General features: G+C 42.5%; 2 protein-coding genes across 3 annotated transcripts; both read right to left on the bottom strand.

The window, feature by feature from the left end:
• Window positions 1-219: 219 nt before the first annotated feature.
• On the bottom strand, window positions 220-2,000 carry LOC137342767 (gap junction beta-2 protein-like). The gene is made up of 2 exons (XM_068006946.1): window positions 1,386-2,000; window positions 220-285 (listed from the first exon to the last, which is right to left on the bottom strand). Exons 1-2 carry the CDS (start codon window positions 1,998-2,000, stop codon window positions 220-222), a joined length of 681 nt encoding a protein of 226 aa, XP_067863047.1.
• Window positions 2,001-4,658: 2,658 nt separating this feature from the next.
• LOC137342635 (gap junction beta-2 protein-like) lies at window positions 4,659-12,168 on the bottom strand. Of its 2 annotated transcripts, none has more exons than XM_068006671.1 (2): window positions 11,923-12,154; window positions 4,659-6,315 (listed from the first exon to the last, which is right to left on the bottom strand). In XM_068006671.1, the coding sequence occupies exon 2, from the start codon at window positions 6,302-6,304 to the stop codon at window positions 5,561-5,563; it is 744 nt and encodes a 247-aa protein (XP_067862772.1). In that variant the 5' UTR covers window positions 6,305-6,315; window positions 11,923-12,154; the 3' UTR covers window positions 4,659-5,560. The 2 variants fall into 2 exon arrangements, 1 of the variants encoding a protein (XP_067862772.1); XR_010967305.1 differs by lacking the exon at window positions 4,659-6,315 and adding an exon at window positions 10,903-11,315 and having other exon boundaries at window positions 11,923-12,168.
• Window positions 12,169-27,845: the final 15,677 nt, after the last annotated feature.

Below are 27,845 nucleotides of genomic sequence, written 5' to 3'. Positions count from 1 at the left end.
CTCTTTGGCAGAGTAGTAACCTGTGTCCACATATCAACCTTATTCTTTCACAGTTCAAACTCTGAGAACATCAGAGGGAAACTGTACCTTGATGATTTAAACTTGCATTCTTCCATTTTCCACAATGGCCACTAGGCTGTCAAGTTTTTCTTCTTTATGTCCAAAAAAAAATTGTAGCTTCCAACCTCCACCTTTAGGCAACCATTCTCTGCTATGATGTTATAAATGGATAGCCATGTGGTGAAGGACCGAATACCAAAGCCTGGTCTTTAGTTGTTTCCAAGCCTTTATTCATAGAGGTTCCACTTGCTTACACCCCACACCCTAGATAAGCTCTCCTATAAAAAGGATACAAGAGAGTCCCCAATTGATGCCCACCACCTGAATACAATTACACTGATTGATATAAATCACACAATTAACAATCGTAACTGCTCCTGAGAAGTGGAGCAATGTTTTTGGGAGAGGCCAAAATCACATCGCACTTACTGGATTTCCCACATTCCACTCTTAGATGCAAACCTCCAAACCTTACCTTCCCATCAACCAACAATCAAATCTTCTTACATTTATACCTAATTGCCTGAGGTGCCATTTGCAAAACTGGTATTTGAAGTATTACACACCTTAAATTCTAAAATCTACCTTCTATCCAAGGGATTAGAGTTTCATTGTTCTTGGATTATATGGATGAATTACTGGTTGAAGAGTTTTTGTGGCTGCCCTGATGGCTCAGTCAGTTTATGTGATTAACTGAGCTCATGGATGATGCAAGTCTTAGGTTTGATCTACGGTCTGCGATGTTAGCTGATTTCAACTGGGTGGTACTGGGGGCACTGCAGTTGAGGAAAATTGTCCTGAAAATTGTTCACACCTGACCATTATCAAGCAACCGTTGCATGTGTGGACATGGAGGTGAGGACAGGATCAGATACCCACTTTCCACCAGCCTACTAACACCCACCACTGTGAATAATGCTGACCACTGGCTGAGGTACATGAGGACAATCATGGAAGTGTACCCCAGCAAGGAATTCATACCTTCAGCAGAGGGAAGAAGGAAGAAAATTTGTTGAGGAAAAAAAAGGAGGAATCAAACAGTTTCTGTAATCAATGGTTCCTAAATTCATAACTAGTATGTATGTAGGAAGACTTTAAAGATTACATTTGTTCAGCTAAGTATGAAGGATAAATTAGACATTTCGTGTGACTGTTTTACTGTGCATGATTTTACACAAATTACTAACTATTCAGATCTCAATGGGTCACCATCACATCAATTGTTATTTGAAGAAGGAATGTCAGTTATTCTCCTTCTATGCTTTTTCATTGTTTTCTACCGCAGAGACCAAACACTGCTTACATTGCACAACACAGTACCTTACAATCAAATAGCACAGTTCTGCAAGATTCAACAAGATGCATACAGCTGAAGTCACCAACATAAAAACAGTAAAAATTGTTTTCTCAGTTGGCCTAGAAATAAAGCAATCAACAGTATTAGGACAGGGATATTCACTGCATTTCACAAGTCTGAGCATCTTGTACCCTTCATAGACCCAATAGAATAAGTACATAAAGACAGCTTCAAATAACATTTTGAAGACAATGCTGACCATGTAGGTCCGAAGAAGAGGGGCATCAATCTTTACTTTCTGCAAATCTGTATTCTGATTAAAGATTTTTATATTCTTCTTGCCTTTTTTCCTTTGAAAAACATGCATACCAATGAGAAATGATGGAATGGACACAAAGAGGAGCTGGAAAACCCACAGCCTGATGTGGGAGATGGGGAAGAAACGGTCGTAGCACACATTCCTGCAACCAGGCTGCTGTGTGTTGCACACAAAGTCACTCTGCTCCTCTCCCCATACAGTCTCAGCTGCCACTACCAAGACCAGGATACGGAAAATGAAAATGACCGAGAGCCACACTTTCCCCAGCGACGTTGAGTACTTGTTCACTCCGCCCAGCAAAGAATGAAGGGAATTCCAATCCATTTTGGATTACCCTAGGAATAATCAGCACCACTTACTTTACTGCAGCTAGGAATCTGGTAGGAACATAGGAATTACTAGATGAAAAAAGACCAAGGTGCCTTTAGCCTGCCTTCTACCATCCCGGCAGTTTCATAATACAAGGATAATGGAGTTGTTGACTAATCATAGCAATTAATCTCTATCAATTAGTCTACAACAGACCCAGACATGAGGCGAGGAAAACCCCAGTGGTGGAAAGTTTTGGGAACCATAGATCCAAAGTCACCTGTTCTTCCTAAGCATGCTACACTTACCACATGTCATATCTCAATTTACTCATAAACTGTATCCCAAAATATCTGCTTCCAAAATTGCTGTAAATTTTGTTATTTAACTTTAAATAATAATATAAAATTAAACTGGCAGATGATTCCTACACCAATTGAAATCATGAACAGAATGGATGCAAAATGGGTGAAGATCTGACATAACAGGTCTCCACCGAATGTTTTGATTAATGACACTCAATCATGCATCCAAAAGTAGGGTACCTGCTCAAAAAAAATCTACCTTTGTATGTCTAAATATTAATCATCAATCATAGTTTACATAACTATTTATTATCAAAATCTCAAACCTTTCCAAACTAGATAGCATCAAAGCTAAGAATAGCAAACTAGATAGCATCAAAGGAACAAAGATTATACCAAAATTCTTCTTGGTACGTGGGCCTATTGAATAAATGTTGCTGCATAGTTGTAGATACAATGGGCTGGATTTTGACTCAAAACCGGGAATGGGGCAGGGGGGTGTCAAATCACGGACGTGAAATCCGGAGGTAAGGGATTCCTGGACGTTCTTACGATTTTGATGTAAGGACATCTTTTATTTTTTTGTTGTTGGTTTGCCGTCCGACAGGCCATGACTGACATGAAAAGGTAAGCCTTCAGGTAAGTCTTAGACTGTATGGATGGAGAGGGGATCATGGGGACATGAGGGGGGCAAGAGTGGGCACGGGGGCATGGGGCATTGGTGGGTATGGGGGCACAGGGCACGGGTGGGCATGGGGGTCATGGGTGAGCACGGGGGCACCGGGGGGTATGGGGGTCGGGGGGGGTCAGTCATCGGAGGAGGGAGGTCAGTCAGCGGACAGTCACTGGGGGAGTCAGTCACGGGAGGGGGAATCGGAGGAGGGAGGTCAGTCAGCGGACTCACTGGGGGAGTCAGTCATGGGAGGGGGAATCGGGGTCATGCAGAGGCGATCGGGCATCAGTCACTGAGGTGGGGATCGGGGGGGTGGGGGGGGGGGAGGGGTCCGCGATCGTTTGGGGGGTCCGCGATTGTTGAGACGGGTGGTCTGCGATCGTTGCGGAGGTCGCTGCAGGTAGGCTCCTCTGGGCACACAAGTTGTGCTAGAAAGGCACCGCAGTTTTGGGCCTTCTCGCCTCCTCTCAAGTAGCGTGAAGGAGATGGCTTGGGAATCCCGGCTACCAGAGGCGAAAATCGAAAAACTTTTCAAAATAGTGGCCCACTGCCTCCTTGAAAGGTTTTAATGACCATCCAGTCCCCTGGGAGCAAAATTATTGCAATTTTCAATGCCCCCCCCCCTCTTAACCCATCCATTTTTTACAGTTAAAATCCTGCCCAATGTGCATTGCTGAAATTCCCCACATTGAGAGTTCCTAGTCGCAGCAGACCCTGGTTCTAAATAACGGTGATGTTCTTCGCATAAGGGAGGAAGAGAAAATCAGTAGAGAGAATATAATAACATCAATTTTCCATACCACCTGGTAGCTGATTAGTAGAGTTTATGGAACCACAATAGGCTGACCATTCCATAAATTTCAAATCATAGGTTTAAAAAACTGATCCTCTCAGTTGGAAGTTTAAATTTATCGAGGCCAACAAGAACTCCATCAGGGATTAGACGCAAACTGCATTTGGATCAGCTAGGTTTAGACATATACGTATCCCACCAGGAACTAGGATAAATACCCACTATTAGAACACCAATATGCATATCCATTACCGCAAAGGTAAATAGGCACTTGCCCACTGAACCAACACAAAAAGTAAACACAATAAACTACCACATAAACATTGATATATATTTAATAAACTACCATGGAAAGGAGCCACAGTCTCACAAAACATCGCTAGCAAAAATAGAAAAATTGCACCAATGTTTGCACTCACTCCAAGAATTTGACACCCTTCATGATGAAGACTAATTTTTGTCACAAAAATTAAGTTAAATTGCAGGTGCACATCAGCAATTTTTAAACAGTAGTCACAACTGAATTGGCCAAGTTAACTTCAAAGAAATCTGAATAGGGCCAAATTGAACTAATTCAGGTTACTTCTACAAATTTGATGCTGATTCCTGAGTCATAGCTGGCACCTGACCTTTGGCTGACTCACTGAGTATTGTTTGTACAGCTCGAAGTGCTGACATATCTTGTTCTTAAGAGGTTCATAAAAACTGGTGAATATGAAGCCTTTGTGTTATAAACACAATATACAGGAACCATTTAATATAGAAAATATTCCATTTGTGGTCCAACAATAAAACATATTCATAATTTTTGGTAGAGATTTTGCTATCTCTATTCAAGCTCATACCTGTGCTCTGTATTGCCCTTCCTCCATTTCCAAATTCAGATATAATCCAAAGCACAATTTAATTCAAATAAAAGCAGTTTATTGCAACATTAAATCGAGTTTAGAGCACTAGGCACAATATTACATTCCAAACGGGTCACTAAGCTGCCACTTTTCCAACAAACATAACAAATTAGTTGTATATTCCTGTTAATTATGTTAGTTAAGCTTAGGAGTTAAGTCATTCAGTTTTCTGGGTCAACATCCAAGCAACCAGGCCCCCTCATGGGCTTCAGAAAACTGGAACTAAGATACTCTGTATTCACTCCATAGATTAAACAAAGAGCGCTGAATCTGAAAACTCATCCATAAATATCAATACCTTCAAGAAAGCCTTAGCTGAATTTGACATTTCTTAATCTTGTCTGCCACACCAAAGACTAACCTTTTTTCTATTGTTCATTTTTCCATGATCAATCATCATTGATGGTCACAAGGGGTAAGTCAGGAGAACATCCATCTTCTATTCAAATCATAGTTCATAGTTTATATGACAGGATTTCTGAACTGCTTCAGGTTCCTTATCTTATATCTTGTATGTATGAAGCAAGTTTTTTATAATCCTTCTCTGTTTGAAGGTGAACGATAAGTCAGCTACTTTATGTGAGTATTCTATACAGGTTACATTCCCAGAGATTTACAGGTTACAAAAAGGCAGTGATCACATAGTCACAAGCAACACAGGAATGAGTGAGTTACAATGGCTGTAACATATAACAGTGACAAACAAAATAATCTGAAATAAAAATAAATAGGATACAAGTAAGAAGCACATTAACCATTCCCTCCTGATAACATTTTGTTGCAAAGTCACACAATTATTTGGTGAGTCATGAACCATATGTGTGTTGTATAATCATCAATAATTCAGAAAACATTGTCTTTTTTTACAATGTAGAAGCTAGATCTGAACAGCTCTCTCAGACATCATCGAGCTTTGACGTGCTGTTATTTGAGGAAGTAATAGCAGTCGTTAGTCTTCTGTTTTTTTCATTGTCTTCTACAGCAGAAAACAAACTCTGCTTCCATTGCATAATGCAGTATCTTACAATCAAATAGCACAGTTCTGCAACATTCAACAAGATACATACAGCTGAAGTCACCAACATAAAAACAGTAAAAATTGTTTTCTCAGTTGGCCTAGAAATAAAGCAATCAACAGTATTAGGACAGGGATATTCACTGCATTTCACAAGTCTGAGCATCTTGTACCCTTCATAGATCCAATAGAATAAGTACATAAAGACAGCTTCAAATAACATTTTGAAGACAATGCTGACCAAGTAGGTCCGAAGAAGAGGGGCATCAATCTTTACTTTTTGCAAATCTGTATTCTGATTAAAGATTTTTATATTCTTCTTGCCTTTTTTCCTTTGAAAAACATGCATACCAATGAGAAATGATGGAATGGACACAAAGAGGATCTGGAAAACCCACAGCCTGATGTGGGAGATGGGGAAGAAATGGTCGTAGCACACATTCCTGCAACCAGGCTGCTGTGTGTTGCACACAAAGTCACTCTGCTCATCTCCCCATACAGTCTCAGCTGCCACTACCAAGACCAGGATACGGAAAATGAAAATGACCGAGAGCCACACTTTCCCCAGCGACGTTGAGTACTTGTTGACCCCAGTCAGCAGAGAATGAAGGAAATACCATCCCATTCTTGATCACTCTAGGAATAAACAGCACCAGTTACTTTACTACAGCAGGAAATCTAGAAATTTATCTACATATCACATTAAAAATCTTGTGCATGCATGCACCTCCCATTCAACTTCCAGTGATTTTTGGCCATACCTTTATGTCAGCATTCAACAGTGAAGCTACCGAGATGAACATTTAGAACAGAAACCCTGTGTGTAAATAGCTTGCTGTAACAATGTTGCTACAGACTCTAACCGGTAGGTGGCACTATGGAGCAAGTTTCTGAAGTCATAATTCCTGACCACTGCGGGTGGTCCTGCTGAATAATGGATTAATGTGTTGACAGTATGGAGTTATACAGACCAGGTTCATGCCCAACATTTTCCACATTGTGAATTTCCAATCTCCACAGGAGCTAGCTAATGCCACTGCAGAAAGTGGTGAAGTTCTTTATATAGGCAGAGGAGAGAAAAATAGCAGAGAGAAGAGAATCCCACCTTCAGTTGTATTACCTCCTCACCTTCTGCCCCATCATCTGGTGAGCAGACTGGCATAGTGAGAGTTGGGAACAAACTGCTCTCTACTTTCCCAGTAAGAGGTTTGAGTGCAAAATGTGAGAAAGGGAATAAAAGATGATGTTCTCTGTGACTACCTGGAAGGTGCCTGTGGTATAAAAATTTTGATTATTTGTGAGTGAGACAGTCCTATTATATTCCTGACCTCTGTCTAATATCTGTCTAACTCTCTTTACCTTCAATTTAACATTCCATTCAGGCACGTGTGATTATTTTGGTTTCTTATATCATAAATGTGAAATATATTTCACATTCTGCATTCCTTTCCGCTTTCTGCATTCCTGAAGGTGATGTCTTTTACTGGGTATGGGTCTATGGGAACTGGCATCCCTCCAGTTACTTGCACAAGTGATCATTTCCCATGTGTGTGCCTAAAGGTAAACAATTTTACAACACCAAGTTATAGTCCAGCAATTTTATTTTAAATTCACAAGCTTTCGGAGGCTTCCTCCTTCCTCAGGAAGGAGGAAGCCTCCGAAAGCTTGTGAATTTAAAATAAAATTGCTGGACTATAACTTGGTGTTGTAAAATTGTTTACAATTGTCAACCCCAGTCCATCACCGGCATCTCCACATCATGACTGTGCCTAAAGGGTGTGTGTGTCAGCAAGCTGTTTGACCTATGCAGTCAAGCACAGCACAAGGTACTAACATTTCTGTAAGATGTTATCATTATGTTTCATTTAAGAGCCAAGTTGAATGACTTTTGTTTAAATGATGCATCATGCAACAAGTTCATTGCGATGTTCCCTATATCAAAGGGTGGTATCAACATTAAGATACATTTTGCAACAGTCTTTACTGTGTTTATGCACAGATGTGATTGACAACCCAATGTTGTTAACTGCAGCTGGATCTACAAATTAATTATTAAAAAAGTATAAAAATTGATTTGAAAAAGTCTGTGCTTTATCAGCCGCTGTGCAAGATTCCAGGACTCAGTTTTCATAAGAGATTGCTGTTGGTTGTTCCAGGAACCAAATCTTCTGGAAAATCCCTTAATACAGCAATAGAAATTCCTTAATTATAATACATTCTGAGTCTTCAATGAAACAAACTAAACTGAGATTTTGGCAGGAGGTCCCAGTCTTAATAATGCTCTTTCTGTTTATTCCAGAATAGCTCCCACTATATTTTGCAAGAATCACTGAAATCTACAATGTTAAAAACAGTGCGCCTTGTGAGAGACTTCCCATTGTCAAATATTATATTCATCTGAATCACATTTGGGTATTAACTAAATTTCATGGTATAAAGATCCTAAAATCAATCTAGCAATGAATAGGGGCTCGATTTTAGGGTCGGGTTACCTGCGGGTTTCCAGCGGGGGGGTCCCGAAAATCCCGATCTCCGGTCACGTGACCGGATCGCGACGAAATCCCGGCCACTTCCGGGTACCGCGCTGACGTGCGGGGCTGCGCGCGCAAGCCCCGCTGGTGGGAATCCCGCAGGCAATTAAAGCCAGCGGGGTTCCACTTGAGAGTACTTAACTTGCTCGTTGTGGTCAGTTAATGAGCTGAAGCAGCTGTCAAAAGAGGAAGTGTGGGATTTTAGGTTCAAGGCAGTGAGTTTCCCACACTGGGGGAAACAGTCTCCATCCAACCAGGCGTGTTGCAGCCAGCAGCCTGTGGCAGGTGCCAAGGTGCGCTCCACGGGGGAGAGCCCTCACCCACGCAGGAGGCCACCGCGTCACATAGGGCAACCCCTGCCCTCCACCACCCCCCGCCAAGCCAGAGGACAGACCGACACGAGACCGCAGCCCCAGTCCGAGGAACCACACACCTACCCTGCACAACCCCTCAGACCAACACCTGCCAGTTGGGTGGTGTGTGGACACCCTCGGAGGACGAAGAGCATGACCAGCACCAGCAGCCTCGCAGTCCACGCCGTCCGCCGCAGAGACGTGGATCCCCCCAACACGGTGTTGTTGCACGCCCACCTGCACAGCAGGAGGGAGGGCTACCGCAGAGAGAGACGCGTCGCAGAGGGCACTACCCTCGCCACAGGGTCCACAGACCGAGGCGCAGCTCCCCGGACCTCTCCGAGCAGCAGTGCACAGGGAGGCGCAGATTCGCTCGACATGTAGTCGTGGAGATCTGCAGCCTCTTTCATGCCGAGCTGCTCCTGGCTGGCCCCAGCACCAACTGCTTACCTGTCGCTGGCAAAGTCACCACTGCCCTCCACACCTTCTCCTCCGCATCCTTCCAGGGTGCAGCTGGCTACACCGCCGATGTCTCTCAGTCGTCTGCGCGGACGAGCCCTGCAAATACACCTGCACCTACTCTGCAGTAACACGATGGGTGGCATCAGTGGTGGGTCCTCATAGTGATACCCAGGAGCGGGCATTATTGGACACAACGGACAGGATTCGCGGAGACATGGCAGTGGTGGTGTCAATATAATGTGTGCTGGTTGTTGCTCTGAAATTCAATATAAGGAACACCCAGGACAAACCCTCAGACACCCTTGTGCACCCCCTTCATGCTGACGACACGTTTGCCTTACGCTGCCTACTGCACATATGTGATGCATGCCCTGTGGCTGCAGCACAGGTGGTGGCAGGTTGAGTGAGGCTGGCCGTGAGGGAGATGCACGAGAGGGTGAGTATGGGATGGAGCAATGAGATTGTATGAGGAGTGGGTTGCGTGTTAGTGGCAGGGTGAGTACTGGCGAGGTGAGTAGGTGGAGGTAAGATGAGGACGGGGTGTGAGTGGGTATGAAGGGTGATGTGACAGAATAGTGTTGGCGGTGCCGAAGGAGATTTGGGGTGGGGGCAGTGTTGTGGCAGACGGAGTGTAGGGGAAAGACTTCGTGTTCTCACTGTGGCGGACCTACTGCGGTCATTGCAGCGCCTCCTGCACTGTATGCAGGTGGGCCATATGTTGGTGGCGCAGGTGACCCCCTCTGCCACCTCGAGCCAGGCCTTCTTGGTGGCAGAGGCAGGCCGCTTCCTCCCGCCCGCCGGGGGGAAGATCTGTGTCCTCCCCCTCCTCCTCACCCCATCTGATGATAGCTGGGGTGAGGCATCATTAAACTGGGAGCAGCCTTCCCCCTGGGCTGCTCCATGCTGCAATTTGTCCCATTGGTTGCAGCATCTGTCAGTGGAGGACTGCCCCTTTAACTAGAGAGCCTCCAGCTGACAGATCGTACTGCGCATGCGCAGCCCGACCGACGCGCAGGCCAGCGCCGTGGACCCCGGAGGAGCAGGTAATTGATTCCGATTAGTGTGTTGCCTGCTACGATCGCGTGGGCAACCCACTAATTTCGCCGTCCGCGTTTTCGACGCTCCCGGAGGACCACCCGCTGGGAACCCGCAGGCCTGCTAAATTCGAGCCCCTAGGTGTCAGTCTTGGCTCAGTGGTGGAGCTCTTGCCTCTGAGTCAGAAGGTCATAGGTTCAAGCCCCATTCCAGAGACCTGAGCCCATAATCCAGGCTGATACTTCAGTGTAGTCCAGAAGGAGTTTTGCACAGTTAGAAGTGTTGCCTTTTGCATGAGATATTAAATGAAGGCCCTGTCTGCTCTCTCAAGTGAATGTAAAAGATCCATTGGCACTATTTAAAGAAGAGTAGTGGAGTTCTCCCTGGTGTCCTACTTACATTTATCCCTCAACTATAATCATTAAAACAGATTATCTGGTCATTTACCTTATTGCTGTTTGTGGGACCTTGCTGTGCACAAATTGGCTGCTGTGTATCCCTGTATTGCAACAGTGACTACACTTCAACAGTATTCATTGTGAAGTGCTTTGGGTTTTGGGACATTCCACAATTGTGAAAGATGCTATTTAAGTCAAGTTCATTTGTAGGATTTTTTGGAAGTGAAAAGAAATCTGCTCATTTAACAATTTCTCAAATGAATTCCTAATGGTCACAGGTTACACAATACAACTACATCTACATTGCAATAGATCTGGATCAATGCAACAACAAATATTATGACAGATAATAACTGCAATTACTGATAGAATTAGACACTTTTCAGGAAACTGCACTTAAGTTTTTCTTTTCGTAAAATAGTATCACAGTATTCAAGAGTAGTTATTTTGTTTAATTAAAAATAAATCTGGCCAGTGGAAACAAGTTATTGAACACTGACTCCTTACACAGTAACAGTAAAACATTATGTGTTTAAAAAAAGCCCTATTGTGCAATCTTTTTCCTTTGGAATATCCAAACAGCCTTCTCTGGTGCATCACACGGATGTACTAATGTCCTGTGCTACTGAGGGCTCCATCCATATTATAAATTAAACACCATGCAGTAGGCTCGTACATGTGAATACCAGTCACCTGGGCTTATACCAAGGTTCCTATACTCAACTTTATCCATGGGGGAAGCCACTCAGTGAAGGGTATGATTCCCTGGGCTGCTTTCACCCACCTAATTGTGGCAGATCACAAAATGGTATCTGGGATTGCTTGTCTAGCCATCTACCAACTCAGCATGGAATGCACTGTAGAATAAGAAAACAAGAAAGAGAGAAAACTAACAATAGTCATATAAGTTAAAAAAAACAAAGGAAGTCAGACGACTAATAATAATCAGTTAAATAAAGCAAAAATTGGAATATCCTTTAACTTAATATTGAGTCTATTTAAAGCTGTTAGACATACTGGGTATTTCTTGTAAACATGTTTCAAAGTTTTCACCCACACAAGTCACAACCTTTTTTTTTCTGTTTTATTGATATTATTATATCCATTGTTCCTCTTAAGGTTCTTCTATTGTTCCTCTGAAGCTACAAAGACATCATTCTACACTCTTTTATTCTTCCCTGCATTTTCACTGTGTAAAATCAGGATTCATCTTAAAGTCTCCTACGCTAACTCGTTCTTTCCCAAGTATTTGAAACAATGGAATTCCTTACATTCCTTAGCTATTCCTTTCTCCTACATACAGGCTTTCAACACCCAGGCTTGGCATAGCTCTTTGTTAAGATCCCTCAATTTAAAAAAATGATTAAAGGCAAAAACTTGTGGGGGAAATAATTCTTTCTATATTCAGGTGAATTGCATTTTTAATCTATAAGAAGCACAGGCCATAAAATAAATCCAGCTTACCTTGCTCTAAATTTAGAATTACTGTCACACTGTAGAAAATATTGGGTGAAAACCCCGTCTGAAATGTCCAAGGCTGATATCTAGACTGAAACTTAGGAGCTCTTATTCCAATGTGTATTATTAGCAACAGAACCAGTTTGAAAAAAAATGCAAAAAGGAATCCACAAATGAAGAATGTAGATGGACCTGCTGTAAAGGAACAAATATTTTTTTATGCTGTCACAATACATTTTTAACATGGATCAGATGAGTTACGTAAAAGCGCTCAATCACCTTTGATATATTGATACAGGTCTGTAATTATTACAGTGTCCAGTTGGGAATTACATTCTTTTTAAATCCAGAATAATGGATGGCCATGGTTATTGTCATAAGAACATTCTTATCATTTTTGGGATCGGCACAGCATCTCCATGCTGTTCCAAATAATGTTGACAGAAGAGAGTTACATTTCCTGTTGTCATCATTATTGGCCCTATTTTTGAATGTATTGCAGGGTATTAAAAGGAAATTCCTTGTACTGGATATGCAATCATAGTATTGTTTTTTCCTCAATATGGAGAGCTTTAGCACATCAAGTCAGTTCAATTGCTGCTGGCCAAACAAAAAAAGTGGGTTGGAGTGACGCCTGCCAAAGCAAGGGTAAGTAAAGGAATTTGGGCCCTAAATTCTGACTTTTTTTGGTGCTAAAGCAGTATTAGTTCTGGCTTAGGGAAATGGAATTTGGAGCATAAGTCAGATACACCCAGAGTTACACTCATTCTAAAATACACACTAAATTCTGTTGGAATTGTCTACTGGCAGAAGATGTGCCCATGGTACAAAATGGTACAAGTATACAAATGAGGGGATAATCAGAGCAAAGGCTGCTGACCTAGAAAGGTTGCCATGTATGTCAGAATTGCACCTGACTAAAGTTAAGCTTGTAGAATAGAACATTGAGTCACCTGCAAGACTTGTCAAACCAGGAAGTTGTTGAGTTTACAGGCTTTGACTGTCCACAAGCTTTGACTAAAGCAATTAGCAAAATATTTTCTGAGCTGTAGTTTCAGGCAGGGAAATCTTTTTTTCCACCCTTCTGTTACGGAGCCCTTAACATAGGGCTCACTATGTGGGCATTCTCATAAATGTCCTTATAATAAAAGCAGGAAGAAGAGAAAATGAGCAAGGCTATAACAAAGAAGAAGAACAATTAGGAGGTACCCTTCCATCAGAGTACACAAACCATGCTATCCCTTGATGATGTCTTAGAAGATGTCTTCTTGAGGAGACAATGATTCAGTAAGGAGTCATAGAAGGAACTTCATCTCCTATTGCAAACCGACGTACAAACATCCTGTCAAACACGGAAAACAAAGAACAGACTTACTTCAGAACACAAAGTGATTTTGTTGTGCTCATATATATTTACAGCATGCTACTTACTACCACTGAACCTAACACTGGTGCCACGCTGTGCCGTTCTTAAACCTATCCTGGTGCTGCGTCAAGGTGATACCCAAGGGCCATATTACAAAAACCTTTCCCAGATTTCAAGGCAAGGATAGATGCTCTCAAAGGTTTGGACTCACCGATAACAGTGGACTGAAACATAAGAGTCAAAATAATCTAAGATAAAATGTAGCTATACCAGTCAATCATTCACAAAGAAGAGGATCAGTAATCGTTGTGTTGATGGCTGTAGTCCTTTGTGGCTGAAGATGACAACCCTCATTGGAAAGACAATCAGTTTTGATGACTTCACTGATGACTATTAAAGTAAAATGAGAGAAACAAACTCTTCTGTACATTTCACAGACCCAAAAACATATCTGGGGTCAAAAGCTTTCTGCTGTTCACGCGTCTGCTGTTTTCGTTTCTCCTTTAGGAGCTCAGTGCTGCTGCTCATAGTAGCTGACACAACAACTTACATTTTTATAGACCCTTTAACATAGCAAAACATCACACGGCACTTCACAGAGGCGTAATCACAAAAATCGGCATCAAGCCAAAGGAAGCCTGGCCAAAAGCTGGTAAAAGAGGTGGGTTTTAAAGAGAGTCATGCTTGCCAATTCATGTGATCAGCCACAGGATTTTTCCTGCTAACAGCATCTCTTCTTTTGTTGTTCACCCTGCTTCCATTTGCCTGTTCCAGCTCACTGTACAGGATCTTTTTTGGCATTCTGGAGTCTTTGATCAGTATTACATGTTCCGACCAATGCAGTTGTGCTCTTATCAACATTGCCTCGGTGTCAAAAGTCTGATCATGCTGGAGCATCTTGCATTGGTAATGCCACAAGATGCCTAGACCAGGGTGTTTGCATATGCTTCCACACATCTGGGATGCTTTTCACCTGAATAGACTATGAGCCTCAACAAAGATCACAGAGGAATGCATTCAAGGCTGAGTTAGACAAATTTTTGATCAGCAAGGGAGTCAAAGGATATAGGAAAAGGGCAGGAAAGTGGAGTTGAGGTAAAAATCAGATCAGCCATGATCTCATTAAGTGGTGGAGCAGGCTCGAGGGGCCGAATGGCCTACTCCTGCTCCTATCTCTTATGGTCTCTTATAGGAGGTCATGGATGAGCTTTTGTTCACAGATGCCTGCATCCTAGAGATGCACATTAAAAATGATCTGCAGCCTAACTGGTTTTCCACAGCAACAAGAAACTATAGCCTTATCATAAGCCTGAAGAAAGAGATTGTGCATCAGTTAATGTTAGGCAAGTGCTGCACAAACCAAACATCACCATTAGTAATATTGAAACAAATGCTGTCAGCTGGTGATCAATGTAAAATCACTGTGATATAAATAGTCAACTTTAGTTCATAACAGACCAAAGCTACCTAGGGTACATTTGCACTACAACTTTATCATTGGTGTGAAGCAGTTTCCATTTTGCACTGATGCTAAAACTATAATGCACATCCGGAGTTAGGTCCTGACCTGACTTTGAGAGAAGTGGAGTGAAACTCCTTGGAGTGGGCAGACTCACGCAGCTTTAGTTTGACACTGTTTGACACATTTTACAGCCAGTTTGATACCGGATTGGATTTACGCTTCACATGCTATTAAATCAGGTGCAAAAACAGCCAAGACATTTCCCTTGAACCTTCTTCAAAAAGGTAACTTCATAAAACTAACTGCAATTAATTTAAATATCTAGACAATATGGACACTGCTGCCTGCACTGTCTAAACAATGTAACTGCTGGGAGAAGAGCTCTGCCTTTAAGCACCTCTGTCTTGGAGCAGAAGAACAGAAGTTGCTGCCAGACAATGAAAATGAGGTAAGCAAGAAGCAAATGAACTGCAAATGCTGAGAATCTGAAACAAAAATAAAAAATGCTGGAAACACACAGATCAGGCAGCCTCTGTGGAGTGAAAAGATTAGTTAACATCTCGGGCGCATACCTTTCCTCAAAACTGAAAAATAAGTGGTGGTCAGGTGTACTAATACAATCAGAAAAAGAGGAGGTATATATTTAAACCAATTAAGCCAGAGATGAATTATGAGTGGGATGGTTTAACAGATCATTTCAGTAAAGTAATGGACAAGAACATTAAAACAAAGAAACAAACAGGATATCACAGATGATCAGCATCTAAAAAGGAACTGAACAAAGGGAGGGGGAACACACCAACACACCCACCCACACACAAATGCGCACACACACACACACACACACGCAAACACACATACCCACCCATATGCATGTGCACACAAACACACACACAATACACACATGCAAACATGCACACAACAAAAAAATAGAATGATCTGTAAAGTGCTAAAAACGCAAGAGATTGTTAAATGGCAGAAGTGATATTAGCATAAGACAATAGGAGGCATAATGAGAGAAATCAAATAAATTAGAATCGTTAACGAGACACAGAGAACATGTGAAATGCTGAGGTGGTGGAAGCCACTTTTCTAACTTAAAGGAGCATTATTGTTACTGGAGACGGACAAGAGCTACAAGAGCTGTGATACTTCCTTTCCATGGATGCTATGCAAAATAACACAATGGGCCAGATTTCACTGCGGGCAGCGAACGAACAGTGCCGTTCATTCAACTTGCACCAGCCCGTAGACTTTCTACGGAGTTTTGCGTGGCAAAGTGCTGTCAACGGGACAGACGAATGGCTTGGCGCCCTCTACAGGGCATCTGGGACATGCGTGAAGAGGGCAAGCAACTGTGTATCTCCTTAACCAATCAGATTGAAGAATCGTTAATGAGCAGTGTAGAGTCTGAACCAGGAAGTATAAGTTAGAATAGTGAATTCAATGTCAAATCAGGTATAGTAAGCAAAATAAAGAAAAGTCACCCGGTCCGAATGGGATGCATCCTAGGTTGCTGAGGGAAGTAAGGGTGGAAATTGCAGAGGTACTGGCCATAATCTTCCAATCCTCCTTAGATACGGAGGGAGGGTGGTGCCAGAGGACTGGAGAATTGCAAATGTTACACCCTTGTTCAAAAAAGGGTGTAAGGATAAACCCAGCAACTACAGGCCAGTCAGTTTAACCTCGGTAGTGGGGAAGCTTTTAGGAACGATAATCCGGGACTACATTAATAGTCACTTGGATGAGTGTGGATTAATAAAGGAAAGCCAGCACGGATTTGTTAAAGGCAAATCATGTTTAACTAACTTGATTGAATTTTTTGATAAGGTAACAGAGAGGGCTGATGAGGGCAATGCTGATGTATTGTCTATATGGACTTTCAAAAGGTGTTTGATAAAGTTCCATATAACAGGCTTGTCAGCAAAATTGAAGCCCATGAAATAAAAGGGGCAGTAGCAGCACGGATACGAAATTGGCAAGTGACAGGAAACAGGGAGTAGAGGTGAACGGTTGCGTTTCGAACTGGAGGAAGGTATACAGTGGTGTTCCCCAGGGGTCGGTACTAGGGCCACTGCTTTTTTTTATATATATTAATGACTTGGACTTGGGTGTACAGGGCACAATTTCAAAATTTGCAGATAACACAAAACTTTTTTTTTATTCGTTCACGGGATGTGGGCGTCGCTGGCGAGGCCAGCATTTATTGCCCATCCCTAATTGCCCTCGAGAAGGTGGTGGTGAGCCGCCTTCTTGAACCGCTGCAGTCCGTGTGGTGACGGTTCTCCCACAGTGCTGTTAGGAAGGGAGTTCCAGGATTTTGACCCAACGACAATGAAGGAACGGCGATATATTTCCAAGTCGGGATGGTGTGTGACTTGGAGGGGAACGTGCAGGTGGTGTTGTTCCCATGCGCCTGCTGCTCTTGTTCTTCTAGGTGGTAGAGGTCGCGGGTTTGGGAGGTGCTGTCGAAGAAGCCTTGGCGAGTTGCTGCAGTGCATCCTGTGGATGCACTGCAGCCACAGTGCGCCGGTGGTGAAGGGAGTGAATGTTTAGGGTGGTGGATGGGGTGCCAATCAAGCGGGCTGCTTTATCTTGGATGGTGTCGAGCTTCTTGAGTGTTGTTGGAGCTGCACTCATCCAGGCAAGTGGAGAGTATTCCATCACACTCCTGACTTGTGCCTTGTAGATGGTGGAAAGGCTTTGGGGAGTCAGGAGGTGAGTCACTCGCCGCAAAATACCCAGCCTCTGACCTGCTCTCATAGCCACAGTATTTATATGGCTGGTCCAGTTAAGTTTCTGGTCAATGGTGACCCCCAGGATGTTGATGGTGGGGGATTCGGCAATGGTAATGCCGTTGAATGTCAAGGGGAGGTGGTTAGACTCTCTCTTGTCGGAGATGGTCATTGCCTGGCACTTATCTGGCGCGAATGTTACTTGCCACTTATGAGCCCAAGCCTGGATGTTGTCCAGGTCTTGCTACATGCGGGCTCGGACTGCTTCATTATCTGAGGGGATGCGAATGGAACTGAACACTGTGCAGTCATCAGCGAACATCCCCATTTCTGACCTTATGATGGAGGGAAGGTCATTGATGAAGCAGCTGAAGATGGTTGGGCCTAGGACACTTGGAAGTGTGGTAAACAGTGAGGAGGATAGTAATAGACTTCAAGAGGACATAGACAGGCTGGTGGAATGGGCGGACACATGGCAGATGAAATTTAATGCAGAGAAGTGCAAAGTGATACATTTTGGCAGGAAGGATGAGGAGAGGCAATTTCAACTAAATGGTACAATTCTAAAGAGAGTGCAGGAACAGAGAGACCTGGAGGTATATGTGCACAAATCTTTGAAGGTGGTAGGACAGGTTGAGAAAGCAGTTAAAAAAGCATACAGGATCCTGGGCTTTATAAATAGAGGCATAAAGTACAAAAGCAAGGAAGTTATGTAGAACCCTTATAAAACACTGGCTAGGCCACAACTAGAGTATTGTGTCCAATTCTGGGCACCGCACTTCAGGAAGGATGTGAAGGCCTTAGAGAGGGTGCAGAAAAAAATTACTAGAATGGTTCCAGGGATGAGGGACTTCAGTTACGTGGACAGATTGGAGAAGCTGGGGTTGTTGTCCTTAGCGCAGAGAAGGTTGAGAGGAGAATTGATAGAAGTGTTTAATATCATGATGGGTTTAGATAAAGTAAATAAAGAGAAACTGTTCCCCTTGGTGGAAGGGTCGAGAACCAGAGGACACAGATTTAAGGAGATTGGCAAAAGAACCAAAAGCGACATGAGGAAAAACTTTTTTACGCAGCGAGTAGTTATGATCTGGTATGCGCTGCCTGAAAGGGTGGTGGATGCTGATTCAATCATGGCTTTCGGTACAGGCTCGATGGGCTAAATGGCCTCCTTCTGTGCTGTATTAATTCTATGATTCTAAAAGAGACAGAAAGAAAAAAAATGGATTTAATTTTTTTTTAAATATCCAACAATAATTAAAAGCTGAAAGAATGAGACTCCATACTTGTAAAAGTTAATTTACAGTGCCAGAGAGGTTGTTTGGCTGTAATTAAGACTTATCATGCTGTTAAAAGGGTACCTAAACTGGAATGGACAAGCCCTAACTTTTTTTGGCGAGTTTAGTCTGTATTTATAATGTCAGTACAAGAACATCACACCATTCAATGCAACTGAATGGTGAGTCAGATGATGAAATGCCATTTCACGCAGCTTTTGGAGGGGCAGGGCATCTCGGAGAGCAACTTCCGGATTTCTGCATTTAACTGCGCACGTGCGGTTGCTGGAGGTTGTTGTCTGATTTGCACATAAATAATGATGAGCGCTGCTAGCCTCACTGTTATTTTTACAGCAAAATTTGGCCCAATAACACAAAAAAGAGGTAGACAAGGGTAATGTGGACCCTTTAAAAACAGATGTGGGTAATAATGCAAATGAAAATAAGGAAATGGCAGACATATTAAATAATTACTTTGCGTCAGTCTTCACATTAGAAGAAGAGTATAATATAACTGGCATTCCAGGACAACTAATAATGAATCAAGGATTGGAACTCACTAAAGTTAACGTAAGCAAGAAAACAGTATTAGAAAAAATAATGGCACTAAATACTGACAAATCCCCAGGACCGGATGGTTTTCACCCCAGTGTTTTAAAGGAAGTAGTGAGGAAATTGCAGATGCTTTCATCATAATCTTCCAAAGCTCTCTTGATTCAGGAATTGTCCCTTTAGATTGGAATATTACAAATGTAACTCCATTAGTTAGGAAAAGTGAGAGAGAGAAATCAGGAAATTATAGGCCTGCTAGTCTAACATCTGTTGTGGGGATGTTATTGGAATCCATAATTAAGGACAGCGTGCCTGAGCACTTAGAGAAATTTGAGCTAATTAGATGGTAGGTCATGTCTAACTGACCTAATTTAATGTTTTTAGGAAGTAACTAAAGTAGTAGACAGGGGAATGTCTATGGATGTATTTGATATGAACTCCCAGAAGGCAGTCGATAAGGTTCCACATATGAGACTGTTAAATAAAATTAAAGCTCATGGAATTGAAGGCAAATTATTGGCCTGGTTAGGAGATTGGTTATATAGTAGAAGACAGAGAGTAGGGATAATGGGTATGTAATCGAATTGGAAAGAAGTGACAAGTGGTGTCCCACAAGAATCTGTGCTGGGGCCTCAACTATTTATTAATGACATGGATAACACAATAGAGAATCATATATCCAAGTTTGCCAATGACACAAAGATTGGTGGCATAGTAAGTAGTGTAGATGGGAACATAAAATTACAAAGAGTCATTGATAAATTAAGTGAGTGGGCAAAACTGTGGTAGATGAATTTCAATGCAGGCAAGTATGAGGTCATCTATTTTGGACCAAAAAAGGATAGATCCAAGTATATTTTAAATTGTAAAAAGCTAGGAAAAGTGGAGGTCCAAAAGGATTTTGGGGTCCATATATACCGATCCCTAAAATCTTCCCTAGAATATAGAAGGTTGAGGGGTGATTTTATTGAGGTTTTAGGATTTTGAAAGGAATTCAGAAAAAAGGGGTTGCCGAACACAATTCTATGATAATGGTGTTCTTGTCAGTGGTTATGATATAAACAGCTATTAGGTTCAAAGAATCATTGGTTTAGAAATTCGATGGTGCCACACCCTTTTTCAGGCACGAAATGGGCAGCTAAGCACGTGCTCATTACGAACCGAACATGTGCTGCCCGCCATATTAGTAAAGGCAGAAAAAGGCCTGAAACAGGCATTAGATTGATTGCCTGTACGAATAGGGGGCCTAACATTTGTTTGAAGCGCCCTTTGCAAAATTGGACATGGCCTGAATGCAGCCAGTGCCTCAGAGAGCAGGAGTGCTCCTCCCGGTCCACTGCATTGCTGAAGACTGTTGCCAGCTCCCTCCCGATTGACCCCTGCGCCCAGTTCATGCCAACCGGCACAAATCAATTTCTAGGCAATTGAGTGCAATACGATGTCCTGCAGCATGTTTGCTATGTTAAGTTGCATTTAAATATGTCAAGTTGATAAGAACACAAATTATTAAACACCAGTTGTTGTGCATTAAGGAGTATTTCCTATTCATTTTTATAGTCCTATATTTCTGACAAAGCAAGCTTGTCTGTTTATAACCATGTTTATTTTCAGCTGTGCAGCACCCACATAGTTTGACGGTGACCTTGCCCTCCATCATTCATCTTGCAGTCATTAATCATCTGCTCATGACCCATAATCACATAACAAAAATCTCACAATGTGCTAACAATAGCTGACTCATAAAGGGTATCTGCACCATACCTCACCTGGGAATGTTTGATGATGACACTGAGTGTTAAGACTGGAATGTGTTCCATTGCCTAATTGAAATAGCCACTGAAATAGTGGAGGCCCTGACCATCATTTTCCAATCCTCCCTGGCTACAAGCATTGTGCCGGAGGATTAGCGGACTGCCAACATTGTACCGTTGTTTAAAAAGGGAGAGAGGGATAGACCGAGTAATTACAGACCAGTCAGTCTAACCTCGGTGGTGAGCAAATTATTGGAAACAATTCTGAGGGACAGGATAAACCGTCATTTAGAAAGGCACAGATCAATCAAGGACAGTCAGCATGGATTTGTTAAGGGAAGGTCATGTCTGACTAAATTGATTGAATTTTTTGAGGAGGTAACAAGGAGAATAGATGAGGGTAGTGCATTTGATGTAGTCTACATGGATTTTAGCAAGGCTATTGACAAGGTCCCACATGGCAGACTGGTCAAAAAAGTACAAGCCCATGAGATCCAAGGGAAAGTGGCAAATTGGATCCAAAATTGGCTCAGTCGCAGGAAGCAAAGGGTAATGGTCGATGGGTGTTTTGGTGACTGGAAGGCTTTTTCCAGTGGGGTTCCACAGAGCTCAGTACCAGGTCCCTTGCTTTTTGTGGTATATATTAATGATTTGGACTTAAATGTAAGAGGCGTGATTAAGAAGTTTGCAGATGATACAAAAATTGGCTGTGTGGTTGATAGTGAGGAGGAAAGCTGTCGACTGCTGGAAGATATCAATGGATTGGTCACGTGGGCAGAAAAGTGGTAAATGGAATTCAATCCGGAGAAGTGTGAGGTAATGCACTTGGGGAGGGCAAACATCAAGGAAAATACACAATAAATGGGAGAACGTGAGGGACCTTGGAATGCAGGATAGGCAGATAAGGTGTTTAAGAAGGCATACAGGATACATTCCTTTATTAGACGAGGCACTGAATATAAGAGCAGGGAGCTTATGCTAAAACTGTATAAACAGTAGTTAGGTCACAGCTTGAGTACTGCATACAGTTCTGGTCACCACATTACAGGAAGGATGTAATTGCACTATAGAGGGTACAGAGGAGATTGACCAAAAACTTAACTGGGCCAGCCACACTGTCACTGCAAGGGCAGATCAGAGGCTGGGTATTCTGTGGCGAGTGACTCACCTCCTGACTCCCCAAAGCCTTTCCACCATCTACAAGGCACAAGTCAGGAGTGTGATGGAATATTCTCCACTTGCCTGGATGAGTACAGCTCCAACAACACTCAAGAAGCTCAACACCATCCAGGACAAAGCAGCCTGCTTGATTGGCACCCCATCTTAAACATCCACTCTCTCTACCACCAACTCACCATGGCTGCAGTGTGTACTATCTACAAGATGCACCGGAGCAACTCGTCAAGGCTTCTTTGACAGCATCTCCCAATCTGGCAACCTCTACCACCTGAAGGACAAGGGCAGCAAGCACATGGGAACACCACCAACTGCACATTCCCCTCCAAGTCACACACCATCCTGACTTGGAAATATATTGCCGTTCCTTCATCGTCGCTGGGTTAAAATCCTGGAACTCCCTACCTAACAGCACTGTGGGAGTACCTTCACCACACGGACTGCAGTGGTTCAAGAAGGCAGCTCTCCACCACCTTCTTAAAGGCAATTAGGGATGGGCAATAAATGCTGGCTTTGCCCACATCCCATGAATGAATAAAAAAACGTATTCTAAATATCTAGAAAGTACTTTTCTCCATCAGGCCTACTTATCCCTTGGCATCCTTACTCTCAATTTATCACCATTGTCACTTCTTCCCCACTGCCCCAAGGTACATGACACTCATTGCTGGCTCTCTGGGAAGTTGTTCTACCCCCTAATAACTAAAAAAAAACATATATGTTGAGGCACATGAGGTTTCTTTTTAAAATTTATGTTTCAACTTTCAGTTCTTGGTATGATATTTCAGCCCAGCTCCCAATCTGCTGTCTCTTGTACCCCAACTCCCAATCTGCCACCTCGCAAACTCTAATTCTTGCTGCTACTTCTTCCCTGAGTCCCCAACCTCCAATTCAAAATTTATGTCAAAGTAGCACTGTTCGCTCAGTCTCTTTGCTCTTCCTAGCTACACTGTACTCCTCTCAAGCTCTGTATAGTTTTGACATGGAGCACCCCATTGGTTGGCACCTGTGTTGGGAGGCTCCTCCTGCGATGTTGTCTCACTTCCCTGGCAACCAACAGTTCTTGCTCATCCTCCTCCTCTTCCCCTAGGTGAACAAGCATAATGTCACCTGAAGGAAATAGCCATTGTGTAAGGGGAATGAATAGTGGCTCATGATAAATCATCCCCTGAAGCCCTCAGCAAATTGCCCTGCTCCCATGCATTGAAGGGGAAGTCTTACAACCTACAGCTATAAAATTAAGCTCCAAAAACAGTAACAGTGACAGTAAGTAAAGATAACCGATGACTCTCCGGCCTTTCAAAAGACAGCCATTTGAAGTATCCCCACTGACCTGACGTTTATGTGGGAAAATTTAACACACAGTGCCCCCTCCAACACAATAACACAAAAGCACAAAAATATCAGTTCTGCATCATTATAATATTATTTAAATACCTCCACCAAAACTCCCAACCCTGCCCATGATGTGACCAGAAATGTGTGTCATGTGCTGTTGGGGTGGAGAATTGGCGTAATGGATGTCCACCCATTTTTCTTCTTATAAAGCCCAAATCCAATCCCTAATGGGGTACAAGCAGGAGGCAAATTGTGGCCAGGCTGCTAGTGAAAACTATATTATTGAAAGTAACTGTTGTACAGGCTGACACAAATTTGTTTGAGGCAGGTTTCTCTTCACAGAAATGGTTTGGATGTAAGTTAATTTTCTAATGGATAAATCTTACAATCAGCATGAAGTGTAAACATTTTGAGTGGAAAGCAGCAGTGATTATTATCTTAGCTAATAATTGATACAATATTGAAGCCTTTTTTTCATGTAAAGCTGCTCTGTCCCACAGTGGTCATTTTAACAACATATTTCAATAGTACTCAGTCATGTATTTGTGTGGCAACAAACACTGGAGATAATATTGTGTTTCAATAAAAATTACATTAGAATCTTTGTTTCCAGCATTTTTGAGTCATAAATATTCAACTTATTAAACTCAGTAAAATGAGGTCCCCCATAATGCTAAGTGTTTCAAGTTACCAAACACTGCGTTGAAATTCCCTGCCACTTCTGAGTTATTTGTAATGTAAACAAGACTTCCTGCAGATTACAAAGAAACATTAAAATGTGTTTCACATTAATCTGCTGTTACGCAGCACATACAATTACTGATAAGATACAAGAGCGGTGAAGAATCAGTAAAAATTGCTTTTTTTTTTGTTTACGTAGACAAATAGTAAATTAAAAGCAATCTGTATTTTGCAAAGTCATTAACCCCTAAAAACGCTGATATTTAGCCATTGCAATAATCCAAAAACTGATACATTTAAATGTTAAGTCATGCAGTTTTGGTAAAAGAGAGAATCAAAGAAAAGGAAATTGATTTGAGGAATTAGGGTGCACAGAATTGCCGGGCACTGAAAAGGATAGCTCTCTGGCAGGCCAGCTTACAAGAACAACCCAAGAGTTTTAGGACCTATTAGAACCATCAAAGTTGTTAAATGTCTTATTAATGCCAAACATTTTGAGTCAAAGTTCCAGCCACATGCTCCATTGATAGTTCAACTGATTAATGCACTATGCAATTTTTACGGTGTAATGGTTAGCACTCTGGACTCTGAATTCAGTGATCTGAGTTAAAATCTCAGTAGAACCTTAATTTTAAGACAGTAATATAGTGGTTATTGGACTAGTAATCCAGAGGCTTGGATTAATAATTCAAAGAATGTGAGTTCAAATCCCACCATGGAAGTTTGAGAATTTGATTCCAGTTTTAAAAATGTGGAAATAAAAAAATGCTGGCATCAGTAAAAGTGATTATGAAACTGTCAAATTGTAAAATCCCAACTGCTTCACTAATGTCCTTTAGGGAAGGAAACCTGCCGTCCTTATCCAGTCTGGTCAATATGTGACTCCAACCCCGCAATGAACTGTGCTTTGAAGCGGCCTAGCACACCATTCAGTTCTATCAAACCAGGGTAACTAGGGATGAACAATAAATGCCAGCCTTGCCAGCGATGCTCAAAAAAAATGATGGACTCAATCATACAGTCTGAGGTTTGATCCCAATCCTAACAGCCTAAGAATTAGAAATATAGTAGCAGTAAATTATGTTAGAATTGGCCTCAGCATACTTGAGCTTGGGAGGAAAAAAAGACAGCCGGGGTTCCTGCTCCTAATCATTATCCTATGACCCTTGCTGGAAAGGACATGCATGTGGACACATGGAACCAGTGAGAACTATTTGTCAGTGTCTTGCTCTGGTGGTTGCCCAGCACAATGGCGGTCAATGCTCAAGTTCCAGTGCGCTACAGGACCTGTGGAATCCTCCCTAAAGATGTGCTTCCCCTCACCAAAGATCTCTTGCCACCCACACTAGTCCACCTTTCTGGTACCATGTGGCAAGCCTGCAGACAATGCCTGGCTGGCATTTTATTGTCAGTAATTGTATGACTGCTGTCTAGCTGATGCATGTGAGGCTCATTCTGCCCCCAAATAATTTGCTAATTAACCCTCATCCCCCTCCCCTACTTCACGTATTTCCTTTCAGCAGGTAAGACACATACGGTGTAGATGAGATATGATATTGAAGTGTATCGTGTAACATTAGGTTTTTCGAATTAACCAATAATGACCGTGAGAGCTTGGACTGTCCCGCGACATCAGTATTCTCTCACTGTCTCCACAAAGTCCCTCGTGTACAGTCAGAGCGCTGAACCACTCTCCATCCTGCTTGGCTCACATTACGTAGGCATCCCTGGACTTCCATATATCAAGTGATAGTCTGAGGGTGATTTGCTGTCACTCTGTTGTATTAGGAGTTAAAGCAGCAGGTTCCCCCCCCACCTCCAACACACCATGGGTAATTTGATCACCTGACCTTATTCGGGTTGGTGAAGTCTCTGCTCCTGCATAATACTGCTGTAGTTCACTGGAGCTCACTGCACTAAGTCTGCCTAGTTTAGAATCTTGCATAATACCTGTGTGAGGTTCATTCTACCCCCAAATAATTTGCTAATTAACCCTCACCACCCTCCCCTACTATAGTAAGTTGAATACAACTCTTTCATCATTGAAAACATTCTCTAACTAAACCTCAAATGGCACGGATGCTGTAACTCCTTTTCTTAAACCAATACATAGGATAGTCCACACTAGCCATACACTGGCCAGATGTGCATCTACTGCTGCTAAAGTGAAACACAAATGCAGGCCCATTCCATACTAGTCTCTGCACCAGATGTGACTAAAGCAGCATTAGACTACACCCATGTTAGTCACATGTTTATCATGACCAGGCACAATAATGGCATCATATTCCCTGCATTAGTGTCACGGCACACGCAGCAATCTCATGTCCCCCAGACCTTCACATTGGACCTGCAGTCAGTTGCTTTGTACCCCACCTTATTGCATTTATAATACTTAGTTTTCCTTGCATCATCCCCACGGCCCCTATAATCTGCTTGGCTGTGTCGATACAAGACATAGGGTGATCATCTAGATTCGTGAACTGCCCACTGGATGGAAGCTGTGGGGTATCTGCCTATCCATTTGATTATCGGCTCCCAATCACTCATAAGACCACAAAATGTTTGGCACATTGAACTGGCTGATTCAGAATTGTGCACTCCTGCTAAAACAACAATAAAAACCTTTAAATCATCTGGAACTAGTTCTAGAAAATGATCTCTTACGGCAATTGCTTAGTTCCATGATAAAATCTTGACATGAAAGAACGTATGGTATAGACTGCAGGAAGGCAGCTATTTGAAAAGGGTATTGCATATATGCCAAATGAAAAATTTTATAGAGGGTATGAGAGGTATCATCTGATATATTTGCTAGATATTGAAACTGCTGCAATAGATTGCAATAGTCTTTTATGGTCCTGTACTTTCCTATGTTCCATGGTAATGAGCAGTGACACCTAGTGTTAGTGATGGCCAGGATGTGACAATGCTAACACAATATGTGCTTATCTATCATACAAACATGGTATCTCCTTATCTGACCAATTACCAGATGAAGCTACCCGGCCTGATCTCTTGCACACTGCCTGCCTTCTGCCGGTGATTTTAAGACAAAAACCGTCTTTCATCTTAATACTAGTCAGATCAGAAAAAGATATTTGCCTATAAAAATATAAAGGTAGAAATATATAATACAACAATTTATAATTTGAACCAGGATGGACCTGGCTCTGACACAAATTGTTAGCAAACCACCATGTGTGGGATAAAGAACTTTGGATGAACAACACCAATAACAACTTACATTTATAGAACGCCTTTAATGTAGCAAAACGTCCCAAGCCACTTCACAGGAGCATAGACAAAAATTGACACTGAGCCAAAGAAGGGAGACATTAGGACCGGTGACCGAAAGCTTGATCAAAGAGATAGGCTTTAAGGAGTGTCTTAAAGGAGAGGCGGTGAGCCGTTGCGGTTTGGGAGGAAATTCCAGAGTTTAGGGCCTAGAAGGCTGAAGGCACAGCTGCCAATAGTGGGGCAAAGGAAGTGGGGGATGCGCAAGAGGCCAGAATTGGACGAACGCAGAGTTGTTGGAGGGTTGTACGAGGTTAGAGATAGGGAGGGGCGAAGCCATGGAGGGATTTGAACACA

This window comes from Heptranchias perlo, chromosome 26 (genome assembly GCF_035084215.1).
Source record: "Heptranchias perlo isolate sHepPer1 chromosome 26, sHepPer1.hap1, whole genome shotgun sequence".
Taxonomy (NCBI): domain Eukaryota; kingdom Metazoa; phylum Chordata; class Chondrichthyes; order Hexanchiformes; family Hexanchidae; genus Heptranchias; species Heptranchias perlo.
The sequence above is the reverse complement of the archived record's forward strand: the minus strand, read 5'-3'. Positions and strand labels throughout refer to the sequence as shown.

Excerpts from the sequence above, each read along its gene's own strand:
- LOC137342767 (XM_068006946.1), bottom strand. The coding sequence starts at position 2,000 with ATGGATTGGAATTCCCTTCATTCTTTGCTGGGCGGAGTGAACAAGTAC. Across the intron at positions 286-1,385 it reads CAGAACTGTGCTATTTGATT|GCTTGGAAACAACTAAAGAC; the intron begins GTAAGGTACTGT and ends CTATGAATAAAG.
- LOC137342635 (XM_068006671.1), bottom strand. The coding sequence starts at position 6,304 with ATGGGATGGTATTTCCTTCATTCTCTGCTGACTGGGGTCAACAAGTAC.